At 45.3% G+C, this 25,795-nt stretch overlaps 2 protein-coding genes across 7 annotated transcripts in view; one reads left to right on the top strand and one right to left on the bottom strand.

Moving 5' to 3' along the window:
* Positions 1–1,286, bottom strand: part of HAGH (hydroxyacylglutathione hydrolase) — a 35,837-nt gene extending 34,551 nt beyond the window's left edge. For 2 of the 3 annotated variants that reach the window (XM_089682101.1, XM_089682102.1), the window contains exon 1: positions 1,136–1,286. In XM_089682101.1, coding sequence (XP_089538227.1) covers positions 1,136–1,211 — 76 coding nt within the window. In that variant the 5' untranslated portion in view covers positions 1,212–1,286. The remainder of the gene's footprint in view (positions 1–1,135) is intronic. The other variant, XM_089682103.1, reaches the window with a different exon arrangement.
* A 349-nt stretch (positions 1,287–1,635) lies between these two features.
* LOC149458519 (hydroxyacylglutathione hydrolase-like protein) lies at positions 1,636–23,356 on the top strand. 4 transcript variants are annotated; one of them, XM_089682098.1, is made up of 10 exons: positions 1,636–1,791; positions 6,505–6,637; positions 8,405–8,469; positions 9,977–10,085; positions 12,746–12,854; positions 15,281–15,384; positions 16,561–16,629; positions 17,362–17,463; positions 19,479–19,558; positions 21,872–23,356. In XM_089682098.1, exons 2-10 carry the CDS (start codon positions 6,533–6,535, stop codon positions 22,038–22,040), a joined length of 912 nt encoding a protein of 303 aa, XP_089538224.1. In that variant the 5' UTR covers positions 1,636–1,791; positions 6,505–6,532; the 3' UTR covers positions 22,041–23,356. The 4 variants fall into 4 exon arrangements, with proteins under 4 accessions (XP_089538224.1, XP_089538222.1, XP_089538225.1 ...); XM_089682096.1 differs by having other exon boundaries at positions 9,977–10,094; XM_089682097.1 differs by having other exon boundaries at positions 1,654–1,791; positions 6,491–6,637; positions 9,977–10,094.
* Positions 23,357–25,795: the final 2,439 nt, after the last annotated feature.

The following is a 25,795-nucleotide window of genomic DNA, read 5'->3' as shown; positions in this document are numbered from 1 at the left end:
TGATCGGCGGAGGGCGCTAGGTCCCCATACTGTGGGGTCGGTGATGATCAGTGGCAGGTGCTAGGTCCCCGTATTGGGGGTTGGTGATCGGCGGCGGGCACTAGGTCCCCATACTACTTCGGTGATCGGCGGCGGGCGCTAGGTCCCCGTATTGGCGGTCGGTGATCGGCGGCGGGCGCTAGGTCCCCGCACTGGGGGTCGGTGATCGGCGGCAGGCGCTAGGTCCCCGTACTGGGGTCGGTGATCGGCGGCAGGCGCTAGGTCCCCGTATTGGGGGTCGGTGATCGGCGGCAGGCGCTAGGTCCCCATACTGGGGGTCGGTGATCTGCGGCGGGCGCTAGGTCCCCGTACTGGGGGTCAGTGATCGGCGGCGGGCGCTAGGGCCCCGTACTGGGGTCGGTGATCAGCGGTGGGCGCTAGGTCCCCGTATTGGGGGTCGGTGATCGGCGGCAGGCGCTAGGTCCCCGTATTGGGGGTCGGTGATCGGCGGCAGGCGCTAGGTCCCCGTATTGGGGGTCGGTGATCCGCGGCAGGCGCTAGGTCCCCGTATTGGGGGTCGGTGATCGGCGGTGGGCGCTAGATGCCCGTACTGGGGGGGGGGGGGGTCGGTGATCGGCGGCAGGCGCTAGGTCCCCGTATTGGGGTCTGTGATCGGCGGCGGACGCTAGATCCCCATACTGGGGGGGGGGGGGGTCGGTGATCTGCGGCAGGCGCTGGGGCCCTGTATTGGTGGTCGGTGATCGGTGACGGGCACTAGGTCCCCATACTGGGGGGTCGGTGATGATCGGCGGCGGGCGCTAGGTCCCCGTATTGGGGTTGGTGATCGGCGGCAGGCGCTGGATCCCCATACTGGGGGGTCGGTGATCGGCGGCGAGCGCTGGGTCCTTGTACTGGCGGTTGGTGATCGGCAAAGGGTGCTAGGTCCCTGTACTGGGGGGGTCGGTGATCAACCACAGGCATCTGCTCTCCAAACAATCACATGATGCAACTTGTAGGCTGAGTGAAGTTGTGTAGTAGAAGCCGAGGCAGGCTGTGTGTAGAGAGAAGCCACGCTCACACCCCGCACACACATGTGACACACTCACGGAGCCCCGGAAATCAGGCTGGGGCCCCTGCCCTATAGGGCCACACATACCCAGTCTGCAGCCAGCCGCAGCTCCCAGGAAGGACAGTGCGCACCACAACCTCCTTCTGCACCCAAACAGCATCATCCTGAGGGGGCCGGCTGCACGCCGCAGCGGGGGAGGGCTCTGCACTGACAGCCCTCTGTACCTGCTGACAGCCAGCCAATCAGCACTCACCGCTGGATTCCGCCAACCAGAGAACGCTGCCAACCGAGGGACGTCAGGGGCGAACCCTAGAACATTAACCAATCACCAGGCAGCTCCGATAATCAGCTCCTGCAATGATAGCAGCCATGTTTGATAAGGGAACGTCCCTCGGTCACTGTAACTTGGAATTTATAACACGCAGTTCTAACCAAATTCTTTCTTCAATAATGTAGTTGGCTTATAGTGCATTTCTTAGCGAATTGAATGAACTGCATACGAAAACAAACTGCCCTCAATAAAGATGGCGGAAATATTAGTGAGGGACGCAAGGGGGCTGGGCTGGAATAGCCAACCATCTGTCAAGTATGCGTCCTCGTTCTCCAATCAGAGCGCGCCCACCTTGATCGGTCTAGCTGACACTTTCCCCTCACTATATAACTCCGGAGAGGGAGGCAGAAGTCCGGAGCGGCTGGACAGCCGGTGGAGGAGAGAGAACCTGTCACCTCTGACCTTCTGAACGGTATTCTTGGCATCACATGACAGGTGGTGCCCTAGGCACATGGGGGATGGGGAGTGCAGCAGAGAACTGATCACATGCAGAGCAAGGGAAGGTCAGCCTGGGAGGGGGAGAGATAGCCGCTGACACCGCACTCTGATGGCACAATATCTGTACAATTCCATATAGATCTACCATCATGAGCCTAGGTGACCTCTGACCTCTCTGGCTGAACTTTAAAATCATACTTTTTTTTGGGGGGGTCAGGTTGCTCCCCACAGCACATGTAAACAAAGGGGCGTGGTTAGAGCATAGCTTGAAGCTTGTGGGCCCCTATGCAAAAGTTGACCTGGGGCCCCCACTACCTCCTGCAGCTTCCCCTCTGTGCCAAGATACTCCGAAAGCTTGCGTTCAGCAGTTGATTTTATCAAACACAAAATGCTTGTAAATGTGGCAAATCGCATTTATAAGTGTTTGCTTTTGAATTTTTTTTTTAACACTTCCAGTTCCCAATGTTTTTCAGAACCTTTTTTCATCATGACAAATGCGTGCAAAGCGTTTTCAGGGTACTCAGATGGACCAAACACTGAACACAGGATGTTCCTACCAAGCTTGTCACACATGTAATGACCAATTCACACCTCAGACCTCTTCCCCCCCCCCCCTTGGAAACAAAAGATATGATAATGACCATTCACACCTCAAAATCCTCATGGAGACCCCCTGCCAGGTGACCTTAATGACTCCCTCCACCAGACACCTTTCCCACCCTTGGAAACATAAGAAATGTTAATGAGCAACTCACACCCAAGCCACTGTCAACACATACTGCTGTCTCTGCTTCTACTCTCTGTATTTCTCTGAAATAGTTAATAATTTACCACTTTTCAGTGCATTCTGGGCATTTGGGAGGTTCTCCTGAGCTTATCTTAAAAAATGCTTCTAAACATAAACATGGCTAAACAGATGTTTTTTTAACCTACGTTTTCCAGCAGTTTCCATCGTTCAGAAGTGTCCCGTGTACATGGGGCTTAAACCTCGGCGGTATGATTATTTCCGATTTTTGGTGCTGAAAGCGGTACCATTATTTTGCATGGAAATATGTATTTTTTTTTATTGTAGGCCTGTAATTTTTAGGAATAACTCACTGAAATCTGTCTGAGCAAGAGTCTAGTAAACATCCTGGGTATGATAAAGTTTGAAACACAAAATCATAAATTATAATTTAATAAATAATCATAAAAAATAATAATAAATGTAATTCAATAATATAATCAAACCAAAAACACTGAAATTTGAAATCTAGCGCCAAGTTAGCACATTGCTGAGCAAAGTCGCAGAATCGTTTTCAGTGTCTGATGATGAATTTCCCCACGAATCATTATCACTCAATTCTGCAAGTGGTTCTGATTTACTATCGCTGTTCTCTAGCTGATCTAAACCCGCTTTTGACCTAAAGGGACGCTTTTTGGACGCCATGGATGTTTCTCAGTTTCCAGGCAGAAAGAACAGACAAAAAGCAGGCAGGGCGCCGGACAAAGCACTCGGGACAAAATGTATGTGAAATGGTTTGAAACAGAAATGTTTTACTATGTAAAATTTGTTTGGAAAAAAATGACATTTTTTAAAATTTTCAAATTTCCCGCCGCCGGCGCCCGTACGTCCCGACATCACAGGGACCGGAACACAGAACCTGGATGCCGGCATCAGCCGGAGGAGATGGCCGGGGACGCTGCAGGGGACACATCGCGGGAGCGAAGGACAAGGTAAGCACTGCAGGGACTCCCTATGCAGCGCCGCATGGTAAGCCCGAGTGTAGCTCGGGGTTGCCGCTTTTGGTACTGACATTTTACCCCGAGCTACACTCGGGAATACCGCCAGGGGGGTTAAAGGCTATTTCAGATCTTTATATAATGAGAGGGAAATTCTAAAGGTTTGGAGGACTTGTCCACACTTTGACATACCTTTCCAGTTCTTTTGAATACCCTGGAGCAGGGGGAGGCCAGCTTTGAGAGGTGGAGGTCTACCTGGACAACATGAAACGGATCAAAGATTCCTGGGGGTTGGCGCCTTTATATTTATTTTATTAAGAACTTAATTTGCAAGGCCTAAATAGTAAGGAAAACTTAGAAAAATATCATGTTACTGTAAAAATATAAACTTGGCCTACCCTAAAAAGGGGCAATGTCAGTAGAGCAGTAGAGGTGAGTTTGGAGGATGGTCTAGCTCACCTCTACTCCCCATTCCCATCCCTCCTGATCACCTCTTTCCTTCTATACCCAACATTAAAGGCAACCTTCACTGCAGGATTTAGTTTTCCTTCCATGCACTCCCCCCTGCAATGTATAAAAGTCTTTCTATTTTTGTTTACCCAACAAAAGGTGTGTCAGACCATTGCAGACAGACCACAGCTATCATACAGAGCGGCAAGAGTCCTTCTCTATAGAATGCTGGCAGGGGAGAGACCTTTCTACTCTGGCTGTGGCTGCTTTCTGTACTTGTGCACACCTTCACATCTGCAATATATTCAGCCAATTTCATCTTAAAGTTCAAGTAAGCTTTAAAGCAAGTGCAACATAAAGCACTTAGAGGGGTTGGACAAAATTATGGAAACACCAGGTAAAAGAATGATATTGCTACCTAATATGGCATTGGACAACCTTTGGCATCCAAGATGGCCTGAATTCTCCTGGGAATGGACATGGTCTTGGTTGGTGGATAATGGAATCTGATACCACTCTTCATGTAAAAAGTATTCCAGTTCTTGCAGAGATGCTGGAGGTGGAATGCAAGCCTGAACCTTGTTCTTCAAAATGGACCATAGTCACTATCAGCTCTTTGGGGCCTAAATATTTCATAAGCTTTAAGGGGGAGGGGTTGGGGGACGGGCCTGGGTTGGGGTGGGAGGTGGACCTGGGCAAGGTTTGGTGGGGCATCTGGTGGAGAGTAAGGTTTTTGCCTGGCTAGTAGGTCTACACTTGAAATTTTAAGCCCTGCCATAGTGGATCTATCATATTGAGGTCCTGAGACTGCACGATCCTCAAACCACGATTTGACAACACCAGCTGCGTGAATCGGAGCAATGTTGTCTTGGTAAATGGTGCTGTCTTCAGGAAAACATGTCTGCATCATGGGGTGCACATGGTCAGACAAAACTTGTACATAGTTGCTGGCAGTGACTCTACCTTTTTTAAGGTAGTGATGGGGCCTGCAGAGTACCATGATTGCTCCACCAACATGCTTTGCTGTTGGCACAAGGCAGTCCTGTTGGTAAGCTTGGGATGGTGTTTGCCACACACAAACACGTCTGGTGGATGGGAACAGTATGAAGCTCGATTCATTGGACCATATTACAGTCTTCCATCGATCGATGGTCAACGAATTATGGGTGTTGCACCACTCTCTCCTCTTCTGAGCTTTAATATCGGTCACTAGGTTTGGTAATTGCAGCTCACTCCTGAATGTTTTGCTTATGGAGTTCCCTCCACACAGTTTCTGTGGACACGGGCTTTGGAAGACTGAGATTGAGCTGTGCAGTCACTTTTGCAGAAGTTGTTTTCTTATTTCGGGTCACAATCCTGTGTAATGTATTTTTTTTTTTTTTTTTGTCAGTTGACCATGCTTATGCTTATCTGACAACATTTTCCCAGAAATTGTATATGCCGTCACCTATGATACTGAACCTCCCGACACGGCAAACAAATTGGCATCTTCAGTCACAGATCCACCAGCTAAGTGGCACCAACAATTTGCTGTCTTTTAAGCTCTGACATGACTCCATATTTTTAGCAATGCATGCAGTGAATGGTGAAAGTGAGGCTTCAAACCTGTTAGCTAGGTGTCTCATCACTAGGGGCGCACTGACCATTTGGAAACTCGGGCACTGCCCGAGGGCCCGGGGTCAGTAGGGGCCCCATGAGATGCCCCTGGTATCTTTTTCATAGGCTTTTTTGAGTTTGGGCAAGGACACGGGCCCCATGATCCCCTATTGAGGGCCAGGGTCAGTAGGGGGCCCATGAGATGCCCCTGGTACCTTTTTCATAGGTTTTTTGAGTTTGGGCAAGGACACAGGGGCTCCATGATCCCCTATTGCCTGGGGGCCCCATGAGTTGTCAGTCCGCTCCTGCTCATCACACAGGGGAAGCAAAAGCATGTTACATCACTTCCGCTTTCAAACATGTCATCACTTTCCTGCAAATCATGTAGTGTTGCCTTTTTTTTTTTTTTTTTTTTTTTTGGTCCAACCTCTGTACATAAAAGTACACATCCCTGCTTGGCTACATATATTATATTTCTCTGTCTGTCTGTTATCTATGTAAAGCCAGCCATAGATGGATCAAATCTTGGCTGGTCCCTGATAAACCAATCTATCTAAATTCAATCCATCTATGGGCAATCTGATTGTACCCAAGTTGATCCATCAATCAACTTGGGCACAACCAGCATGTTGTATTTACATGCGATTACCAGTGTCTGTAGTTGCTAGCAATTATCACTGTGTTCTCCCAGCAGGGACAGCTCTTCCCCCTCCTTCCCCTCACGGGAATGGCTCCACGGGAGGGATTTCCCCATCAACCATGACTGTGTTGATGAAGGAATCGAGTGATTTTCTTTCCTACAGCCCATCGTTGCAGGAAATAAAATTGCATCATCTATGTTGTGCCTATGTTAATACAAGAATAGATACAATTGCACTGTCGAGGGTTCTTTTAATAAACCATAGGTCTCATTTTCCAGGGATTGGGGAACTATAGGTGGATGGACCATGAGGGTGAAGGTCATCTCTGTCCTGGACGACAACTACATGTATCTGATCATAGAAGAACGTACAAAAGACGCTATTGCAGTTGACGCCTCTGTTTCCAAAAAGGTAATTCATGTGTCAATGGACTTCTGGTTTCTTAAATGGGTAGTAAGCACCACTTGGTGACTTGTACCTACAGGTAACCTTCTAATAAAGCTTACCTGTGTGTTCAAGGAATATCTCCTAAATGTGCACTGTTTAAGAGATATTCACTATGCCTGCAGCCAGTGATGTCACCGGTGCTCTGAATTGAGGGAACATGGAGCGTGCCTTCAATCCAGGGCATTGTGCCGTGATCGTGGATCCCGCGAGCATGTGCAGGAGTGACATCAAGGCTCGGCCATTCAGACAGCTGGAGCCTGTGAATCTGGAAGGAAGACCAGGTGATGATGGAAGCCATGTTAGCTATGAAGGGCTGCTGGAGGGCTTCGTTTAAAGAGAAATCTTTCATAATGTGCTAGTATTCACATTTCCTGACTTCGCTATGACTTGAAGGGGGTTTTTCATCTCCAATACAAGTTTATAGCAATTCAAAACCTGCTTGAAGGAGGTCAATTGCACCTGTCAATGAATTCAGGATTATCTCAAAGGCGTCTCAAACTGATGTCAACAAACCTAAAGCCCATAGTTGCAAGTGCTAAGACATGTAAATGCTTCTGTAGTTTTCCACTTTACGATATATATAGATATATATATATCTCTATCCATTCAGTCGTATCCGACCCTTGGCGATTACATGGACCGTCACTCGTTAGCGACCTTTTTCCATGAATTCTCTTAGCAATTTATTTTACAGGGTACTTGCCCGGTCTTTCCCCAACCCCCACCATGCAGGAGATCCCGCATGGCCAGGGATGATACTATGACAATTTAGACAGGAGCCAATTAACCTACCAGCATGTCTTATGGGTGTGGGAGGAAACTGGAGTTCCTCAGAGGAAACTCACGCAAACACAAGGAGAATATGCAAACTCCATGCAGGAGGCGCCATGGTTGGCAATCGAACCCATAAACCAATTACTGCAAGGCAGAAGTGCTAACCACTAAGCCACTGTGAGATATATATTAAAGTGGAAAACTACAGAAGCTTTTACACGTCTTAGCACTTGCAACTATGGGCTTTAGGTTTGTTGAATGAATATAAATAAATATATATATATATATATAATGTGTGTATATATTTAAACTTTATCCCAGGAATATTGTGGTGAGGTGGGCTAAGAAGAACCAAAAGTTCCCCCATTTAACCTTTGAAAAGCACTGTAGAGCCTTTTTAAAACAGTAGGTGTTTGCATGTCTCCATCAGAGTAAGTGTCACTAATTTTTTCAATTTGGAAAGAGTAATGAGTTTTTGCGCCATTTGTCATATTGCGGAGATTTCCCTTCACTTCCTGTTCCATAGCCAAAACAGGAAGTGAGAGGAAGTCCCTCCAACAGGTCACCAGAACTAGTGTCCCCATTGGAAGATTTCCTCTCTATTCTTCTAATGTACTCCTTTTAGTGACATTTAAAATATAAAAAGAAAAAAAAGGGCTTATACCTCATGTGGGATAGAGGATGGAACAATGCAGACGGTTCCATTATACTCCTCTGTCCCAACACTACTACAGATGCAGCCTAATATTTTAAGCACAAGTAGCCCCCCACAAGCCCCAAAGTTGCTGCTTTAGTGGCTTCTAGTGAATAATACCATGTGATGTTATGTTCTAAAATTCACTTCTGTCACTCACTTTTTAAGTTGCCTCTTGTTAGTTTGTAGGGTTTTTAGTTCTGTAAATCTTACAAATGACTGGTTAAAGGGCAGACTCTGACAGTACAACCTTCCTGTTTCAGCTGCTGGATATTGTGCGGAAAGAGGATGCCAATCTGAAGGCCATCTTGACCACACACCACCACCTGTGAGTACAACTCTGTGCTAATCCATCTCTTAGATTGTAAGCTCCCAGGATCAGGGCCCTCCTAGCCCTCTTGTATTGAACTGTATTGTCTCCCTTTATATTGTAAATTGCTGAGAAAACTGTTGGCGCTATATAAATCCTGTATAATAATAATTTAGTACATACCTGTCCTTTCCCCTGTATGTAAATACAGATGGTTTAAAAGTACACCCCATACTGATTTCTACTAGAGATGGATCCTGGTGAGACCTCTCTGCAAAAGCTGCTAGTCTCACAATTCCTTTACATGGAGACTTACTCTTTCTGTTAAAGGCAATTCAACCTTTCCTACTTACTTTCTACTTAAACCAGGGGGCTGATTTACTAAAGGCAAATAGCTGCACATGATTGGATGATGGAAAACAGAGCTTCCCTTCATTTCAGAGCTTCCCCTCCAATCTAGAGCAACTGCACTTGCAGAGTTTTTCACCTGCAAAAGATGTACATTGATCTTGTAGTTTCCTGGTGTCATTGTTTGGCCTGCGTGCATAGCCTATAGTGGAGTAAATCTCCACATTCCTCTGTCAGCAGTTTCTGTTTGTGTTCAAACATGTGGCATGGCACTGCACAGGTTAATGCATGACCTCTGTAGTCTGAGAACTGACACTTCCTATGAAAAAACTACATATTCCACAATCCCTAGGACAAGCAGTCTAATGTTCTGCATGCAGGACTTTTTTTTTCAGCGGGAACGTGGGGGAACACAGTTCCGGCACCTCCTGCATTGAATGTATGTAATGTCAAGGAGTGCTGGAGGGTCTATGGATGCTGGCTGCTGAGGGATCTATTGTTGCCGGAGGGGATTTATTCTATTTTTGCAGGGAGGTCTATTATTTCTGTGGAAGTCTATTGTTGCTGGTGGAGGATTTATTGTTGCTGTGGGTGGGTCTTATATTGCTGGGGGGGGCAATTATTACTGAGAGGGATCTACTGTTGAAGACTGGACCTATTGTTACTCGATGCTGGGGGAATATACTGATGCTGGCTGCTGGGAGATGATGTTGCTGGGTGGGTATTTTTGTTGCAGTTGATCCATTGTTGCTGGGGAGGTCTATTGTTACTGGGGGGTCTATTGTTGCTGAATGTAAGATCTAATTTACTGCTTTTTCAATATAAATTACTTGACACCACAAAATTATACTTGCTTCTGTATTCTCTAAAAGGGGTCAGTACTGGGAGGTAGGTAGGGGGTGAAACCAAGGGCTGGTGCTCGGAGGTGGGTGGGGGTGGACAATGGGTAACTTAAAAAGGGCAAGTTCTAGCGCCTGTTCTCTAAGGGGGGAGGGGGAGCCCTGTCTGCAGGTAAGAGCTAAACAGTAATTTACAGTTTTTTTTTTTTTTTTTTTTTTTTGGTGGTATAGGCCCAGGAACCGTTCATGTCTTTTGTAGTTCCACTGTAACCTAACAGTACAGACCATCCATGGATGAACCTTGCACTGGCTGACCTTTTTTTTTTGTTTATTGGCAGCGATCATTCCCGGGGAAATGCAGATCTCGTACAGCGATTCCCTGACTTACCTGTGTATGGCGCTGATGACCGGATAGGAGGCCTAACTCACAAAGTTATTCACAACCAGGTGCTAAAGGTAAAATGTAGGATTAAAGGTAGGGTGCTGTTTGTGGGATCATAAAGTCCTGCAATAAAATATTCACTATGAACTGACAATTCAAGGTACATATTTCACAGATTTACAGAAAACGTTTTGCCGAGTGCAGGGAACCATGGCATAGCATTAGTCTTCCCTTAGGCTAGCTATACAAGTTGAGACTTCTCCTAAACAGTGTGGATGGAGGAATCTCCACTGCTGAGAGAGATATATATATATATATATATATATATATATATATCTATATCAGCTGCAGCTGTTTAAATGCTAATAACTGCATCTAGTTAGATGCAGTTAGTGCTCATGCACACTGGACATTTTTACAAACTGCTGTTATTGGCTTTTGACGTCTTTGTTGTGTGTTGTGGGTTTTTTTTTTTTTCCTACAGCCAATAACCCCCCAGCATGTTATCCTATGTGTCCATGTACACAGACTGTAATTGGTGTTTTTTGGCTGGGAAAAAAACCCAGGACTAGTGGGTTTCTAGAGGAGTTTGTTTAGCTGTGAAAATGCTCTATTGCTGCACAATGCTGTAAACACCGCAAACCGGCATTTTTGAACTTCTTTTTGACCGCAAAAAAAAAACTCTAACCGCCACTAATGCAAAAAAGCTGAAAAACTCATGTTTTTTTAATGCGACTTTACACAGCTAATGTTCCTAGCGTTATCAAAGTCCTGTGTGCATGAGGACTAGATGTTCAGCCCAGTTTTCCACCTGGGCCTTAACTTTTTTTTTTTTTTTCCAATCAAAGTTTGTCAAGTCAGATGGTGCCGATAAAGACTCCTACACTCAAATTTCACCCTGTTGAGCTTTAGTCCATTTCTTTAAATTCGTTGTTTATAGGTTGGTACACCTCCACCTATCAGTAATCTTTATCATGTTTATGAATGGGGCATGGAAATCTCCTTTCCCATAGGGATCTGAATAACCTACCACCCACAAACTTTGTCTCTCAGCTTTTATACAGCTTGGCAGATTGATATCCTACAATACGGTGACTCTTTTGAGTTAGGCTACGTTCACACTAAAATAAACTTATATATACAAGATATATATATATAAAATCGAGCGCAGTGTATGGATGTAGATAGGGTAGCTGCTGGCACAAAAAGGCACCTTGTGAACCTCCAGAGTGAATGATAAAGCATGAAAGTGCAGCGCTAACTCAGATAATGATTAAACATATGATAGACCACATATGATTGTGGATCAGTAAAATGTCGGCGTAAGTTCATCAGATGTGCTAAATACGCATACAATCTCCAATGTGTGAGGAGCCAAAAGTAGTGAATTTCAGTAATGATAAAAGATAGCCAAGTAATGCACTAACCAGATAGCGCATGTTAAAGCGCATGGGACATTTAAGACCTGCCCCTGGTACTCGGCCACTGTATCACTGGAACAAGGAGGTGTCATCTATAGGGTGACCACTAGATGTCATCTATCCGGATGGAAGCTGAGTCCAGCCACTGTATTAATGGATCAGGCGGGTGTCATCTATAGGGCGACCACTAGATGTCATCCGTTCCAGGAGGAGCTGTATCATGGATCCAGGGATGTCACTTGCAGATGTGTTCTTGCTAGGCACAGCCCCAGGACCTTCAAGATTACAGGCTCCCCAGAAATAAAGAGCCCGTGGAAAAAGGCCTCAAATAGTGTGATAACGTTTATTAAAGTTGATAAGCAATCAAAAAAGAACTTACTAACAAAGGTTCAGCTGCTCATAGACGGCCAGTTTATCCTTTGTACATGTACCTCCGGTCTGGCCGTCTATGAGCAGCTGAACCTTTGTTAGTAAGTTCTTTTTTGATTGCTTATCAACTTTAATAAACGTTATCACACTATTTGAGGCTTTTTCCACGGGCTCTTTATTTCTGGGGAGCCTGTAATCTTGAAGGTCCTGGGGCTGTGCCTAGCAAGAACACATCTGCAAGTGACATCCCTGGATCCATGATACAGCTCCTCCTGGAACGGATGACATCTAGTGGTCGCCCTATAGATGACACCCGCCTGATCCATTAATACAGTGGCTGGACTCAGCTTCCATCCGGATAGATGACATCTAGTGGTCACCCTATAGATGACACCTCCTTGTTCCAGTGATACAGTGGCTGAGTACCAGGGGCAGGTCTTAAATGTCCCATGCGCTTTAACATGCGCTATCTGGTTAGTACGTTCACACTAGCGTTGTGTGCAGGCGGCAGAAAGGCGTTTGGGAAGCGTTTTTACTGCTTCCCAAACGCCTCTGCACACTGCAGCACTTGGTGCTGTTCTAATGGGAGCGTTGGCGTAGCGGAAAAACAGTCGCCACTGGTTGAGTCAGGAGGCGTTGAAGCCTCCTATTCTAGTCTATAGTGCCGCTTCAGAGATGTAGTACTGTGGTTGGGATTTAAACTGACAACCCTGATTCTGCCAGGCAGAAGTGCTAACCACTTAACCACTGTTCTGCCCAATCCTTTATAAAGGCTGTTGTTGTGGTTGTGTGTTGACTGTGGCAAAAAATCATCTTCATAGAAAAATCTTATGTAGAGTAACTACTGCAAAATTTTACTTAATCTGTCTGACTACCCTGTAATGACATTTCCTTACCAGCATCCTTTGTACGATTGCAGATGTTTGTCTTTACAGTTTGGAGACATAAACGTCAGATGCCTCTTCACCCCGTGCCACACGACCGGCCATATCTGCTTCTATATGTGGGAAGATGGCTGTCCTGACGCTCCTGCACTTTTCTCAGGTAAGCTGCATTTATATGAATACATGCCGTGTGTGATAACATTCCTTATCAAAACCTGATATAAAATTGTCCAATTTCTGATTTCTCTAGTCTTTGCCAATAGTCTCAAACAGATCCAGAGACCAATAGTCTGCAACCTCTGAAACCTCCTTCAGAAAGTGCTGCATGCCTGGCCTCTCTGGTCTCCATACTTTAAGTCGCCGACCTGTAGCAAGCATGCAGTCAGAGGGAAGGGAGACCTGGTTTCCCTACTTTTTTTTTGAGGAGCAACTCAAAGCCAAAGTGTGACACCCAAGCCCCCCCCCCAGCACTGCAAGGGTTCCTTCCTCTGGTGCTCTTCTCATCCGTCTGAAGCTCTGGTCTGTGGATGGAGTCTCAACTTACAGGGACATACACCCCGCATGGTACATTGAGGAAGCTGGAGTGCCACCAGTCATAGCTTAGACTGCAGCTACTGGGGACTGGCCACAGCACTGGAGGGAGGAGTATAGCAGGCCATAGGGTGGAAGAAAAGAAAATTGCTTGATTTCCTCATTAACGCAGTCAGTGGGGTGGGGAGAAGACTCCCACTGAGCTATTGTGTTCTGCCGGGTGGAAGCTTTTCCTGTCAGCCTAGCACAATGATTACTGCTAGTGGCTATAGCCGCCAGCAGTAATCGCATGCAACAAATCCAACAGGCTGGTTGTAGTGAAGTCGATCGATAGCTCAACTTCTGTACAACCAGCCTACCCATAGATGTATCGAATCTCATCCTGTCCCTGCTGAATTGACCGAGATTTGATCCATCTATGGCCGGCTTAGGTTAAGTATTTACTCCCTGTACCTCTACCCCAGACTAAATGAGCAAATAAACCTTGCAGTTTGGTGGGTGCAGCACTTCATTAGTGGATTTTTTTGATTTTCTGGAATTGGGTTTTGGGGTATTGAAGTCTTTGGATAAAAAAAAAAAAAAATCTTGCATTATTTAAAATGGAGAGTTCAGAAATGGCAGCTTAAAGTGTGTGTGTGTGTGTGTGTGTGTGTGTGTGTGTGTGTGTGTGTGTGTGTGTGTGTGTGTGTGTGTGTGATTTATTTCTTTTCAATCCTATTCCAGCACAAATATGTTGAAAATGAATGTCATTATTCTTTTTTTTCTTTTTGCCCTTTGCTGATCAGTGACTCAAGAGCACTGGATCCATTCTCTGCCCCCCCGTATCAGTGCTGAGCCCTGTAGTAACATAGGGATTGAAGGAAGGAACCATGGCATTTGATGGGGGGGCTACAAGCAGCTAACGCTTTTAGGGGTTTTAAACAAAGATACTGATGGAGGCTGCAGTGCTAGTTGTGTCAGAGCTGTTCTCTGGCTGGGCACCTTCATATTCTATTAAAAAAAATGGGGGAAATTGAAAAAAAATATAAGTTAACCTTTTGTAACATTTTACGTTGCCCCCGATCCCTGCTTTGACAGCTAGCTGGGGTTCTTCTCCCCCTTGCTAGCTGTCAAATTAAAAAAAAGTGGTAGTGCGGGACTCTGCCCACACAGCTGCATCAGTCTTCTGTAAATGAGACTACAAGTCCCAACAGCCTTAGCGATGGAGGGGTTGTAGTTTTCAGTGAACTAACATGGTGCCGTGGGAGTTCATCCATTCTTCCTGTCAGACTATCTGCTTGCTCGTACATCCCATATGGCAAGCAGATATTCTGACCGGTCTGCAGGAGACCTGCATGGCATCAGTGATCTACTGATTGCTGGTGGAATGCATTCCAGGCTCCTGCAACCAAAAATAATGACTTTTTTTTTTTTTTTTTCCTGCAAATGTGCATTTTATTTTTATTTTCTAAAGGTGAACTTATCCTTTTTAATAAAACAAATTGTTTTGCCCTAACCTGTGCTTTTCCCATGCAGTACATTTTATTATTATTATTATATATATATATATATATATATATATATATATATATATATATATATATATATATATATATATATATATATATATATATATATATATATAATTTTTTTTTTTTTTTTTTTTTCTTTTTTTTTTTTTTCTTTGCACCTGTTGGTTGAACGAAGCAGGGGAACAAAGAAAATACCTGGTACTTCTATTTATACAGCAACACTGCAGCTTGATGATTGGACCAGAGTTATCACATTGGGGTGAGACAGATTCTCTGCCCCAAGTAAGCTTTGAATTGAGCTGCTCTGAGCATACACATGCTCTCCGTGGGTTCACTATGACTAGTATAGATTGGTAGTTTTCTTAGACACAAGTACTTTCTTTTCTTTAGAGCTGACACAAGCAAGAAGCCTTACAATATTTGGGGCTCATTCACTAGTTCTAAAGGTGGAAAACTGCACCACTGCTCACTGCCCCACCAGGTGGGAAGGAAAACCATATTAAATGAAAATGAACTCTGTATTGTCTTTCCTGCTCTTTCCCAGGTGACACGTTGTTTATTGGAGGTTGTGGCCAGTTCTTCGAAGGGACAGCTGACCAAATGTACAAAAATTTGCTGGAAACGCTCAGCTCTCTTCCTCCTGAAACGGTACGCCAATAACTTATCCTGATCCTTTCCCATGAGAATTTTTTTTTTTTACCTGCACATTTTGGGGCACTTGGAATTTGCATTTTATTTATTTTATTACAGATACCTCTATAGCACCATCAATTTATACACTGATTTACCTGCTATTCTGAAATTGCAGTCAAATAACTGGGGGGGGGGGGGGGGGAGGGGATTGGGACAAGTCACTGGAAGGGTGAACTCAAGCAAGGTAGCCAAAAACCATTGCCCCAGGCAACATATTGTTGATTCACACAAAAGGAGTGGAGGGCAGGGACTTCAGAGAAGATGGGCATTAGAAGCCGGATGACGATTCACCTAACCAGTGTCTACCTGTAGGAGACATCACTAGGTACACTGTAAGGATTAAAAAAAACCTTATGGTAGATCTGTGCCTTCTTCTGTTCTATAGATATAAGGGAAGGGACAATCTAACGTGCTTGCTGAAATATTTAAAATGAGTGCTGTGAGGGATATTTGATCATGCAGTATGAGCATCCTGGGGGACCTGGTGTGAACAAGAATTTTTGCCAATGATAGAGAATCGTGACTGGCTGCAGAATGAAGATGAATACGGAAAGGGCACAGTCATTTGCTTCAGGGTACAGTGACTTTCCTCTTGATGGCAACCCCTCACCCCCATCCAGCAACTTATACTTCTCCTTCCATATTTCCTGCTACAAGAGACCACTCTGAGTGAGCTCCAGATGCTGGTGAGTTTACCCATTTGGATTGTGTCATTGTCCCTCCCCATGTGATGGGCTGAACCCTTCCACTTGGGGAAGGACCCATGCTTCCCATACCAGGAATGGAATTGGGAGGCCGTAAGGGAGTGTGGATGGATACATAAACCTTGCTGGGTGTGGGCTCTCAGACATTGCCACCCCTCCCAGAATGAGCAAAGTGACAGGATCTCTAATGTTTACTTATTATTATTATTATAATTATAAAGTACCGAATCATTTGCATTTTGTGATAATTGAGTTTCCTATTAATGTATTCTAAACATTGCAGTGTTGTGGTCTTATACTAGTTTAAATTAAGTTAAAAATTGATACTTTTTTTTTCCCGCGACAATTATTACCCCCTTTACCAGACTGTTTTGAAGTGTGTAGTGTTGTTGTGTTTTTTTTTGCTTTTTTTTTTTTCTACTTGCAGGGATGTCCTCACTTCCTACTTGGCTATGGGACAGGAAATGGGGGAAGGAAAAAAAGAATCTCTAAAATGGTACACAGAGGGCCCCCCCCCCCCCAAAAGAAAAGAAATAAATCTGACGGGTTATAACCTTGACCTGGCTCTTGGGGGGGGGGGGGGCAAATTCTGACTCTACCATCTGAATGTCGCAGCCTATCTGGCACCAACAACCATGCCATATTCAAAGTCACTTAAATCCCCTTTCTTCCCCATTTTGATACTCATTTTGAACTTCAGCAAGTAGTCTTTACCACGCCTACATGCCTAAATGCATTGAGTTGCTGCCATGTGATAGGCGGATTAGCAATTTGTGTAAGTGGCCGGTGAGTGTATATTCACATGCATACAGCATGGAGGGGGGTCATGAAAGGGTTAAAAGATCCCTGTGTCACTGACACAGAATGAGTGAATCTGCTGATCTATTCATTCTGTCCCCCCTTGACAAGTACTGGATCTCTCTCCATTCCCTAGTGTAAAGGGAAGAGGAGAGTAAACATTGTAAACCACTCCGTGTGATCATATGAATCGACTTAGTACAGTGTCTCCATGTAAGGAGCCACCTAATGACCGCTTGGTATAATTACTGGGTGGATCGGCCACCTGATGGCTTTTTATCCAGGGCTGCTTATGACCGGCACTGACTAATATTGGGCTACGAACCAGCCGTTTTAAAGTCCTACCTCAATAGAAAGGGTGTCAAAGTAAAATAATTGAAATCTCTGAGAGTTAATAATATGTCACATTTTAGCTGCTTTTCTTCTGCAGAAAGTGTTCTGTGGCCATGAATACACTGTGAGGAACCTAAAGTTTGCACTAAAAGTGGAACCAGACAATGAACACGTGAAGGAGAAGCTGGCCTGGGCAAAGGTGAGCGCTACACTCCATATTGTCAAATATAAACCCTCTGACTTTACACACGGCGTCCGTTATCACCAGGTACCTCCAATAAGATGGACGCTCAACTCCCCACATTTCCATATGGCTCAGCCAGCACAACATACAAGAGCAGTTTGTTGGTGCTGGATAGGTGTCCTGGGCAATTATGTGACACCAAGTCTGTGAACCTATTACAGAAAAGTAGAAGCAATCAAGGTTTGGTGAGGTGGGCCAAAAGTAACCAAAAGGCCCCCCCCCATCCTCCCAGTGTACCACCACAAAGCATTATAGAGCCTTCTTATAACTGAATGTATCCATGCTTCATTTTCATCACTAAACTCTATACAGTGTTGGAAAATGACTCTCTAATATTGGGCTGTATCTGTGCTATTAACCAGGAATTCTGGATGTGCACAGGGCCATAAAGGAATATGTTGTGTGGTGTAAAGCTCCGGTTCTTACAAGGAACTTGCAGATGGGAAGAGAAAGCAGAGTGACAGATGTGAACTCAATGTATTCACTGTCTAATCATAGGTTGGGGAAGGGGGTGGGGGGTGCAAGACATTTTAGATGTTACTTGTGTTACTGCAGCAGAGACAAATCTGGTTAAATCAGGCAGCACTGTCTTGTGTGGCAGAGCTATGTAAATCTCGGGACTGGATGAACAGAAATACAAATCCCTTGGCAGCTAATAGAGCTTCCTTTTAATGTATTGTACAGGATGCCATAAGTGCAGCAGTAAATAAAACTGAAGATCTACTTATCTTATTGTGCAAACCTAACGCAGTACACAAGAACTAACATGCTTATCAACCAGATGGTGAACATGAATACAGGAACATACAAAGATGTATAATAAAGATTTACTGATTGAGACATATATGCACAAACTGCAACGTCTTGAGTTCACAACCAAAACCTTCTTTCTCTTTTTTTTTTTTTTTTTTTCCCTTCTTTCTTTTCATGTTTAACCCCTTCACGCCTAAGGGTAAAACAAATCTTAATGCCTAAGCACAATTTTGCAATGTTGACATGTTAGTAAAACCGTCCATATCATCACAACTACTTTGTACATCCAGGTGAATTATACCGCGTTTTTTTTTTTTTTTTTTTTCTTCAGGATAAATTGGGCTTTCATTTGGTGGTAAATGGTAATGGATATCTCTGGGGGGGTGTTTTTTTTTTTTTTTTTTAAATTTAGCTGTGTATTTTTCTTTGTTACTAGCATAACCTACCACCAAAGAACAACCCAAAATAAATTATCCAGCTCCTGACAATTGCAGCGATGCTATATGTGTATGTTATTTGTTGTTTGTACCTGTAGTACAGCCCAGAAACAGTGCACTTTTTTTTTTTTTTTTTTAAATCCTGACATTTGACCCTGGCACTGAACTAGATCAAACCTTGACCTAGGTATTTTTTTCTTTATTTTTTTAAATATTTTATTCTACATTTTTTTTTTTTTTTTCCCTCTCTATGCCAGGAGTTGGGGAGATACAATGAGGAAAAAAAAACAAGGGTTGGGCTGTACAGTGACTGATCACTGTGATGACCAATCAGAGGCTATCACAGTGATCATGTGACCCGGAATCGGGAGTCCCTGGACCCAGTCATTAGAACGGGACCTGGTGCTGTCAGTGACACCGCGGTCTTTGTGCTGGGAGTGCACTGTGCGGCGTGCTCCCAGCAGAAAGACAGGTATGCATATATGCAGCCCCACGGAAAAAAGCCCAGTTCTGCGAGGCCGCATATTCATGTGACGTTGGCGTCAAGGGGTTAAAGTAGGGAAAGGCTCGAAGCAGTGTTGGGTTTTTAGCTTCCTCTTTAGGCAGATTTTAATTTAGATCTTGTGGTGTCTCTGGGACAGGGAGGGGGGGGGGGGGGGGGCAGACCACAATAGAAATCTGACAGGTCTTATAAGCCTCCCCCCCCCCCCCCCCCATTATATTTGTATACATATTTCCGCATTAAATCATAAGTACAAGTTGTATGATTTCTCTTTCTAGGCTAGAGATGAAGATGACATTCCTACTGTCCCATCCAGCCTGGAGGAAGAGTTCCTGTATAATCCTTTTATGAGAGTGAGGTGAGCCGCAATGTATATTAGTTGGGTGTTCATCTATATCTATTTATACATTCCATACTCCTTCCTCCACCCCCCCCCCCTCTCCTGCCGATCCCTGTCCGCTTCCATGTATCAGAGCATTCCCTGTAGACTGGGAAATCTGTTATCCTACACCTAGCAAATGAAGTACCTGGACAGTATTGGCCTCCAGAATACAGCCTAGAGACAGTCAGTCAGGCTAAGTTTGTGCGTTCAATGAAACCACTGAGGGCACACTGTTAAGTTCAATGCTAGCAAAACGTAATAAATCCAGGATACACAGCACTATTATTTATTTCAGGTACTTATATAGTGCCATCAATTTATGCAGCGCTTTCCATATATATTGTACATTCACATCAGTCCCTAACCCTCAAGGGGGTACAATCTAAGGTCCCTAACTTATTATTATTATACAAGATTTATATGGCACCAACAGTTTGCTCAGCGCTTTACAATATAACAAGAGACAATACAGTTGAATACAAGAGGGTTAGGAGGGCCTGATCCTTGGAGCTTACAATCTAGGAGACATACTAGGGCCAATTTAGACAGTAGACAACCTACCAGCATGTCTTTGGAGTGTGGGAGGAAACTGGAGTACACGGAGGAAACCCGCACAGGGAGAACATGCAAACTCCAGGCAGGTGGTGCCTTGGTTGGGATTCAAACCAAAAACCTGAGTACTGCCAGGCGGAAGTGCTAACCATTTAGTCACTGTGCTGCTGAATGTATCCTAAAACATCTTCTATAGTAGGGGTGTCAAGCTCCATTTCATCACAGGATGCATCCGCATTATGGTTGCCCTCAAAGGGCCAGTTGTATCTAGAGGGCTAGGTGGCCAGAGCACCCCCTCCTTACATCGGATGTCAAGAACCAACTACATAAGTGTACCCCCCCCCTCTTACTTTTTGCAGCTGATGGGAAGAAACTGGGGGCAGAGTTGGGAAGCAGAAAGTGCAGGGGCTGGAGGAGGACCAGAGGAGTGCTGAGTCCGCTTCCAGAGTCTGCTGAATGTTGAGAGATGAGGGGGAGCTGCAGCTGCACAGAGTGGTGCAGGATCTATAGGAGGTGTTCTGTCCTCTTCTCTGCTGCTGACTACTTGGGGTGGGGGTTTGGGTGTCAGAGATGAGTCTCTCTACAGCTGCACGGAGAAGCGCAGGATCCAGCAGAGGAGTTCTGTCCTCTCTGCTGCTGACACAAGGTGGAGACAGAGATCGGGGGAGCTGCAGGAGAGTTGCGGGGGTCAAATGTGGGCCTTGTATTTGACTTGTGCTCTAGAGGAGGTTCCATGTGGGCCTTTGTGTGTTCTGTCCTGGATTAATAACATTTTACTAGTACTGGACATTTCAATGTGCCATTGGCTGTGTTTCTTCGGATACATTGGCAGTTTTGGGTAAGCGCAATTCCCTGTCTTGTGCTTGCACCCAGTTAGCCTTCAGCTTGTTCTGAGACTGCATTCTCCATTATTGCCAACAAAAAAAGGGACACACACCTTTGCTCCCAAGTTCCATCTGTTTTGTCTGGACCAACAGGTGCACACTTTTTATAGGCTATCATATTTGTTGCAGGTACCTCCCTATCCGGCTATCCCCCATGGCAGGTGCTAGGCAGGCCCAGAACCTTCCCCCCCCCCCCTCCCCTTCCCCTTCAATTTATTTAATATTATTTATTTATTTTGCATGTAGCCTGAGGTTTCACCTCCACCGGGAGGATAAATGATGCAGAGAGGCTCACTGTCGTTGCTGTTTGCATGACAGGCTAGATATTCTGTGTTCCTATTGAGGTGGTTCACACAGATGTGAACCACCCGCATTGCGTTTTGAGTGCAATTCCAGAAAGGGTCTTGTGCGAGTTTGGAGCTGTGCGTTCCAGACTTCCACGTAGTAGAGTATGGTGGCATGTGGAGACAGGTGTTCACATAAAACTGCAAATGACAGGCATTTTGGCTCCATGGAAGACGTTTTTGTCAATGGAAGGCAGTTTGAGTGCGATTTCTTTAGAGATGCAATTTTAGCCTCCCACTGACTTCAATGCCAAACAGCAATGCTAATCACACAGAAATGCATGCTTAAATCCCAATGTGATTTCAGTACGCATGTGTGTGTACCAGGGCTAAATGAATTGTTATGGAGATTATTTATATATATATATATATATATACATACACACTGATCAGATATGTAAGTACCATGACATAATTTATCTGCCACTCTGTAATAAAATTATATATTACAGACCTATAAAACCCAATGCTCTTCTTCCTTCTTTTTTTTTTTTTTTTTTTGATTAAAGGGAGGAGGCTGTACAGAAATTCACAGGGAAGACGGATCCAGTGGAAGTAATGAGGGTATTGCGGAAAGAAAAGGACGAATTCAAAAAGCCAAAAGATCGACTGCCAATCCCAGCACTGCTTGCCTATCAGTGGGGTCTTCTCAGCCAATCACTGCCTGCGCAGAAATAGAGGAGGTGCAACTCTGCACTTTGCCAAAGCTGAACATCTACGTAGCCATACAGTCCGTGCTGTAGAGACTTGGAGCCAAAATGCTACATACATATCTTTTAGCTTAAAAAGTAATTCCAAACCACAAGATTGTAATTGTGAATGCTGTCCTAGGAACATTGCTTGGCTAAGGTCTGAAGTCCAGTCCATCTTCCTTCAGTCCTGGGGTAACCATAGACATGAAATGTCGGTTGGATGGGGTGGTGATCTCATATTGGGGTTGCCTTTGAAATTTGTGTGGCAAGATGATGGTGACTACACAGCTTGGAAATCCTTGATGCCTACTCCTTGATTTCTTTTCCCTTTGCTCTCTATTGACAAGTACTTGTAAGGGCAGCTCATACAAGTTAAGAGTGCCCTGACAAAGACTTGTCCTTAGAAGGTTGGGTCCTACCTACACAACTGCCCCCCCCCCCCCCCCCCACCCTTTAGTCCATGGGCAACTTTAGTTTTAGATGACCAGTTCATTTAGGTGCCCCCCTCCGCAGTAACACCTACTCACCATTTTGCTCTGTTTAGTCTTCAAGCTCTATGAATGCTCCAAGGTACTTCAGTTGGAGCTTACACACAGCCAATGGTGGACAAGGTCATCTAGAGCCCAGCACAAATCCTCTACCCGTCTGAGCATAAATCCTCAATCCCCCTCCATATCCCTCTGTCCTAGCACAAATCTCCCTCAATTCCCCTCCCCTGAAATTCTTGTCCTAGCACAAATCCTGCCCCCCAAACCACCACTTCTATCACAAATGCCCAGGACAGCTGCCCTTCGTGCCCACCCCTTGTCCTTGCCGTGCACTCAGCTGAGGACTCCCCCCTGCCCCATGTAACAGCACTGGACCAGTCACCAAGAACCAGCGCTGTCACTTACTCCTTCATCCCTCTTCTGTGCTATGTAGCCTGTTTCTTATGCGCCTACACTCTTGGGCCTGGCCGTTGTAGACCCAGATTCAGGGTAGAATTGAACCAGAAAAAAATGACAATCTTTTATTGTGAGGTCAGAGAAGGTGGAACTAGAACCAGAACACAGCGGCCTGCTTTTTTTGGCAGGATCTCCTTCAAGACCATCAAGGATCCTGATGAAAGGTATAACTAGTTGGCATCCACATGCTGTAGGTAAATGACAGGATCAGGAACAGAGCCACTCACCAAAAGTGTTGTATCCAACTCCTACAAAGAGGTTTCCATTTAAACGATTGGGGCATAGCTTAACTTTTTAGGTGAAAACTAAAGAACCCAGCTGAACAGCTAAATCAATAAATGTAACCACAAAACTCAAAGGAACGGTGGAATTTTGCTGTTTTTTTATGTTGATAAGCAGGTGATCAGATTTTTTTTTTTTTTTGCCTGGGGGGGGGGGGGTTGTTTGCTGACAATCGGCCCAATTTAGATCCATGTTTGTATACAGAGAGCAGACAAATCGATTCATGTATGGGTGGGTTGGTTGTACAACTAGCCTGTTGGAAGATTTTGCACAATCGGCACCACAAGCTATAGCTGGCAGTGCTGATCAGTGTATTCTGACTGATTGGAATGTCTTCCTGCTGTCAGAATAAAATGGGTCAGTGGCAGGATTCTTCCATCCACATTAAGTTTGTGGATGGGGGAATCGAGTCTTTTTTTTTTTTTTTTTCCTTTTCTTTGTTCACCCCAATGGTTGAATGAGAGAACTCCATGTATGGGCTGCTTAAGGAACTGTTCCCTGAACAGAGACTTGATGTTGGACCGGTTCACACTTGTGCGGGTCCTGTGTGCGGTGTTTTGTGTAGGCACAGCAGTCCATTCATTTGAATGGGCTGCTGTACCTGTGGGAAGGTTGGGAGGGAAGTCCCTGACCCTTTTCTCACACACCTGAAAGCATGCTGCATTTTTCAATGAGTGGGGGCATGTCTGGTAAAGATCAACATGTTTTGCCTGCAGGATGGAGAACGCATTTGATTCATATTTGTGGACCTAGCCTGAGAATAATTGCATGTATTTTTATGTTTAGTTAGTACCTGACTCTGGCTTATCAGCCCTCTGTAGCACTGTGTTTTAGCACTCAGACTGAAGGGGGGGGGGGGGGGGGGGGGCCTGGGGGTGTTGGTGTTCTTGTACTATTCATCCAACACTGGGGCAGGGAGGGTTGGATGAGTAGTACAGCAGCACTGAGGCAGGGAGGTTAGGATGAGTAGTACAGCAGCACTGAGGCAGGGAGGTTAGGATGAGTAGTACAGCAGCACTGAGGCAGGGAGGGTAGGATGAGTAGTACAGCAGCACTGAGGCAGGGAGGGTAGGATGAGTAGTACAGCAGCACTGAGGCAGGGAGGGTAGGATGAGTAGTACAGCAGCACTGAGGCAGGGAGGGTAGGATGAGTAGTACAGCAGCACTGAGGCAGGGAGGGTAGGATGAGTAGTACAGCAGCACTGAGGCAGGGAGGGTAGGATGAGTAGTACAGCAGCACTGAGGCAGGGAGGGTAGGATGAGTAGTACAGCAGCACTGAGGCAGGGAGGGTAGGATGAGTAGTACAGCAGCACTGAGGCAGGGACGAGCTGCACTAGCAGTACAGCAGCAGTAAGATGGGATCATAGAGGGGTAATATAGCAGTACAGCAGCAGTGAGGCAGGGAGGGTAGGATGAGTAGTAAAGCAGCACTGAGGCAGGGAGGGTAGGATGAGTAGTACAGCAGCACTGAGGCAGGGACGAGCTGCACTAGCAGTACAGCAGCAGTAAGATGGGATCATAGAGGGGCAATATAGCAGTACAGCATCACTCAGACTGGGGTATGGAGGAGGCAGTTTTCAAAAAACTGGAATGAGGCACTACTGCAGCAGTCAGACTGGGGCATAGAGGGGGCAGCAATAGTAGTGTAATGGCAGGCAGACTGAGGTATGGAGGGGCAGCAATAGTAGTGTAATGGCAGTCAGACTGGAGCATGGAGGGGCAGCAATAGTGGTGTAATGGCAGTCTGACTGCCATTATACTATTGCTGCCCATCCATGCCTCAGTCTGACTGGGGCATGGAGGGGCAGCAATAGTAGTGTAATGGCAGTCAGACTGGGGCATAGAGGGGGCAGCAATAGTAGTATAATGGCAGTCAGACTGGGGCATGGAGGGGCAGCAATAGTAGTGTAATAGCAGTCTGACTGAGGCATGGAGGGACAACACTAGTAACCAGTCAAACCAGAAAGAGAAGCGAGAATGTGGTACTATTCCATTCTTGTCCAACCAGCAAGCTGGGGCTGTTTTCTTGACTTTGTGTGGCGGTTGGGCTTTCTATCAAAGGTTCCCAGATCACATGATTGGCTTAAATGACATATCCATTTGAAATGTACTGTATTTAAATTTGTAATAAGCTGCTTGTCTAGAGTTCATCAGCGGGATAATGTACGAAATATAATGGATTTTTTTAGTTCTCTTCTATATTCTTGTAAACAATGGGGGGATTTACCAAAACGAGAGCACTCAGAATCTGGTGCAGCTGTGCATGGGAGCCAATCCACTTCTAACTTCAGCTTGTTCAATTTAAGCGTTAGTAAAAAAAAAGAAGCTGATTTCTATGCAGAGCTGCACCAGATTTTGCGCTTTCCAGTTTTAGTAAATAACTGCCAATGTGTCTCTGTATTAAGTGGTCACAGGCCACCTACAATCCGCCTAGGAGTGAGAATGCCTGATCTATGAGTTGTTGGGTGGAAGTGGGAGATCCATGGTGTGGTATGGAAGGGATAGTGCCTTAGA

Source organism: Staurois parvus, unplaced genomic scaffold (genome assembly GCF_062004578.1).
Source record: "Staurois parvus isolate SC_StPar_1 unplaced genomic scaffold, SC_StPar_1.0 ptg000285l, whole genome shotgun sequence".
Taxonomy (NCBI): Eukaryota; Metazoa; Chordata; class Amphibia; order Anura; family Ranidae; genus Staurois; species Staurois parvus.
Note: the sequence above shows the minus strand (reverse complement) of the source record. Positions and strands in the feature narration are given on the sequence as shown.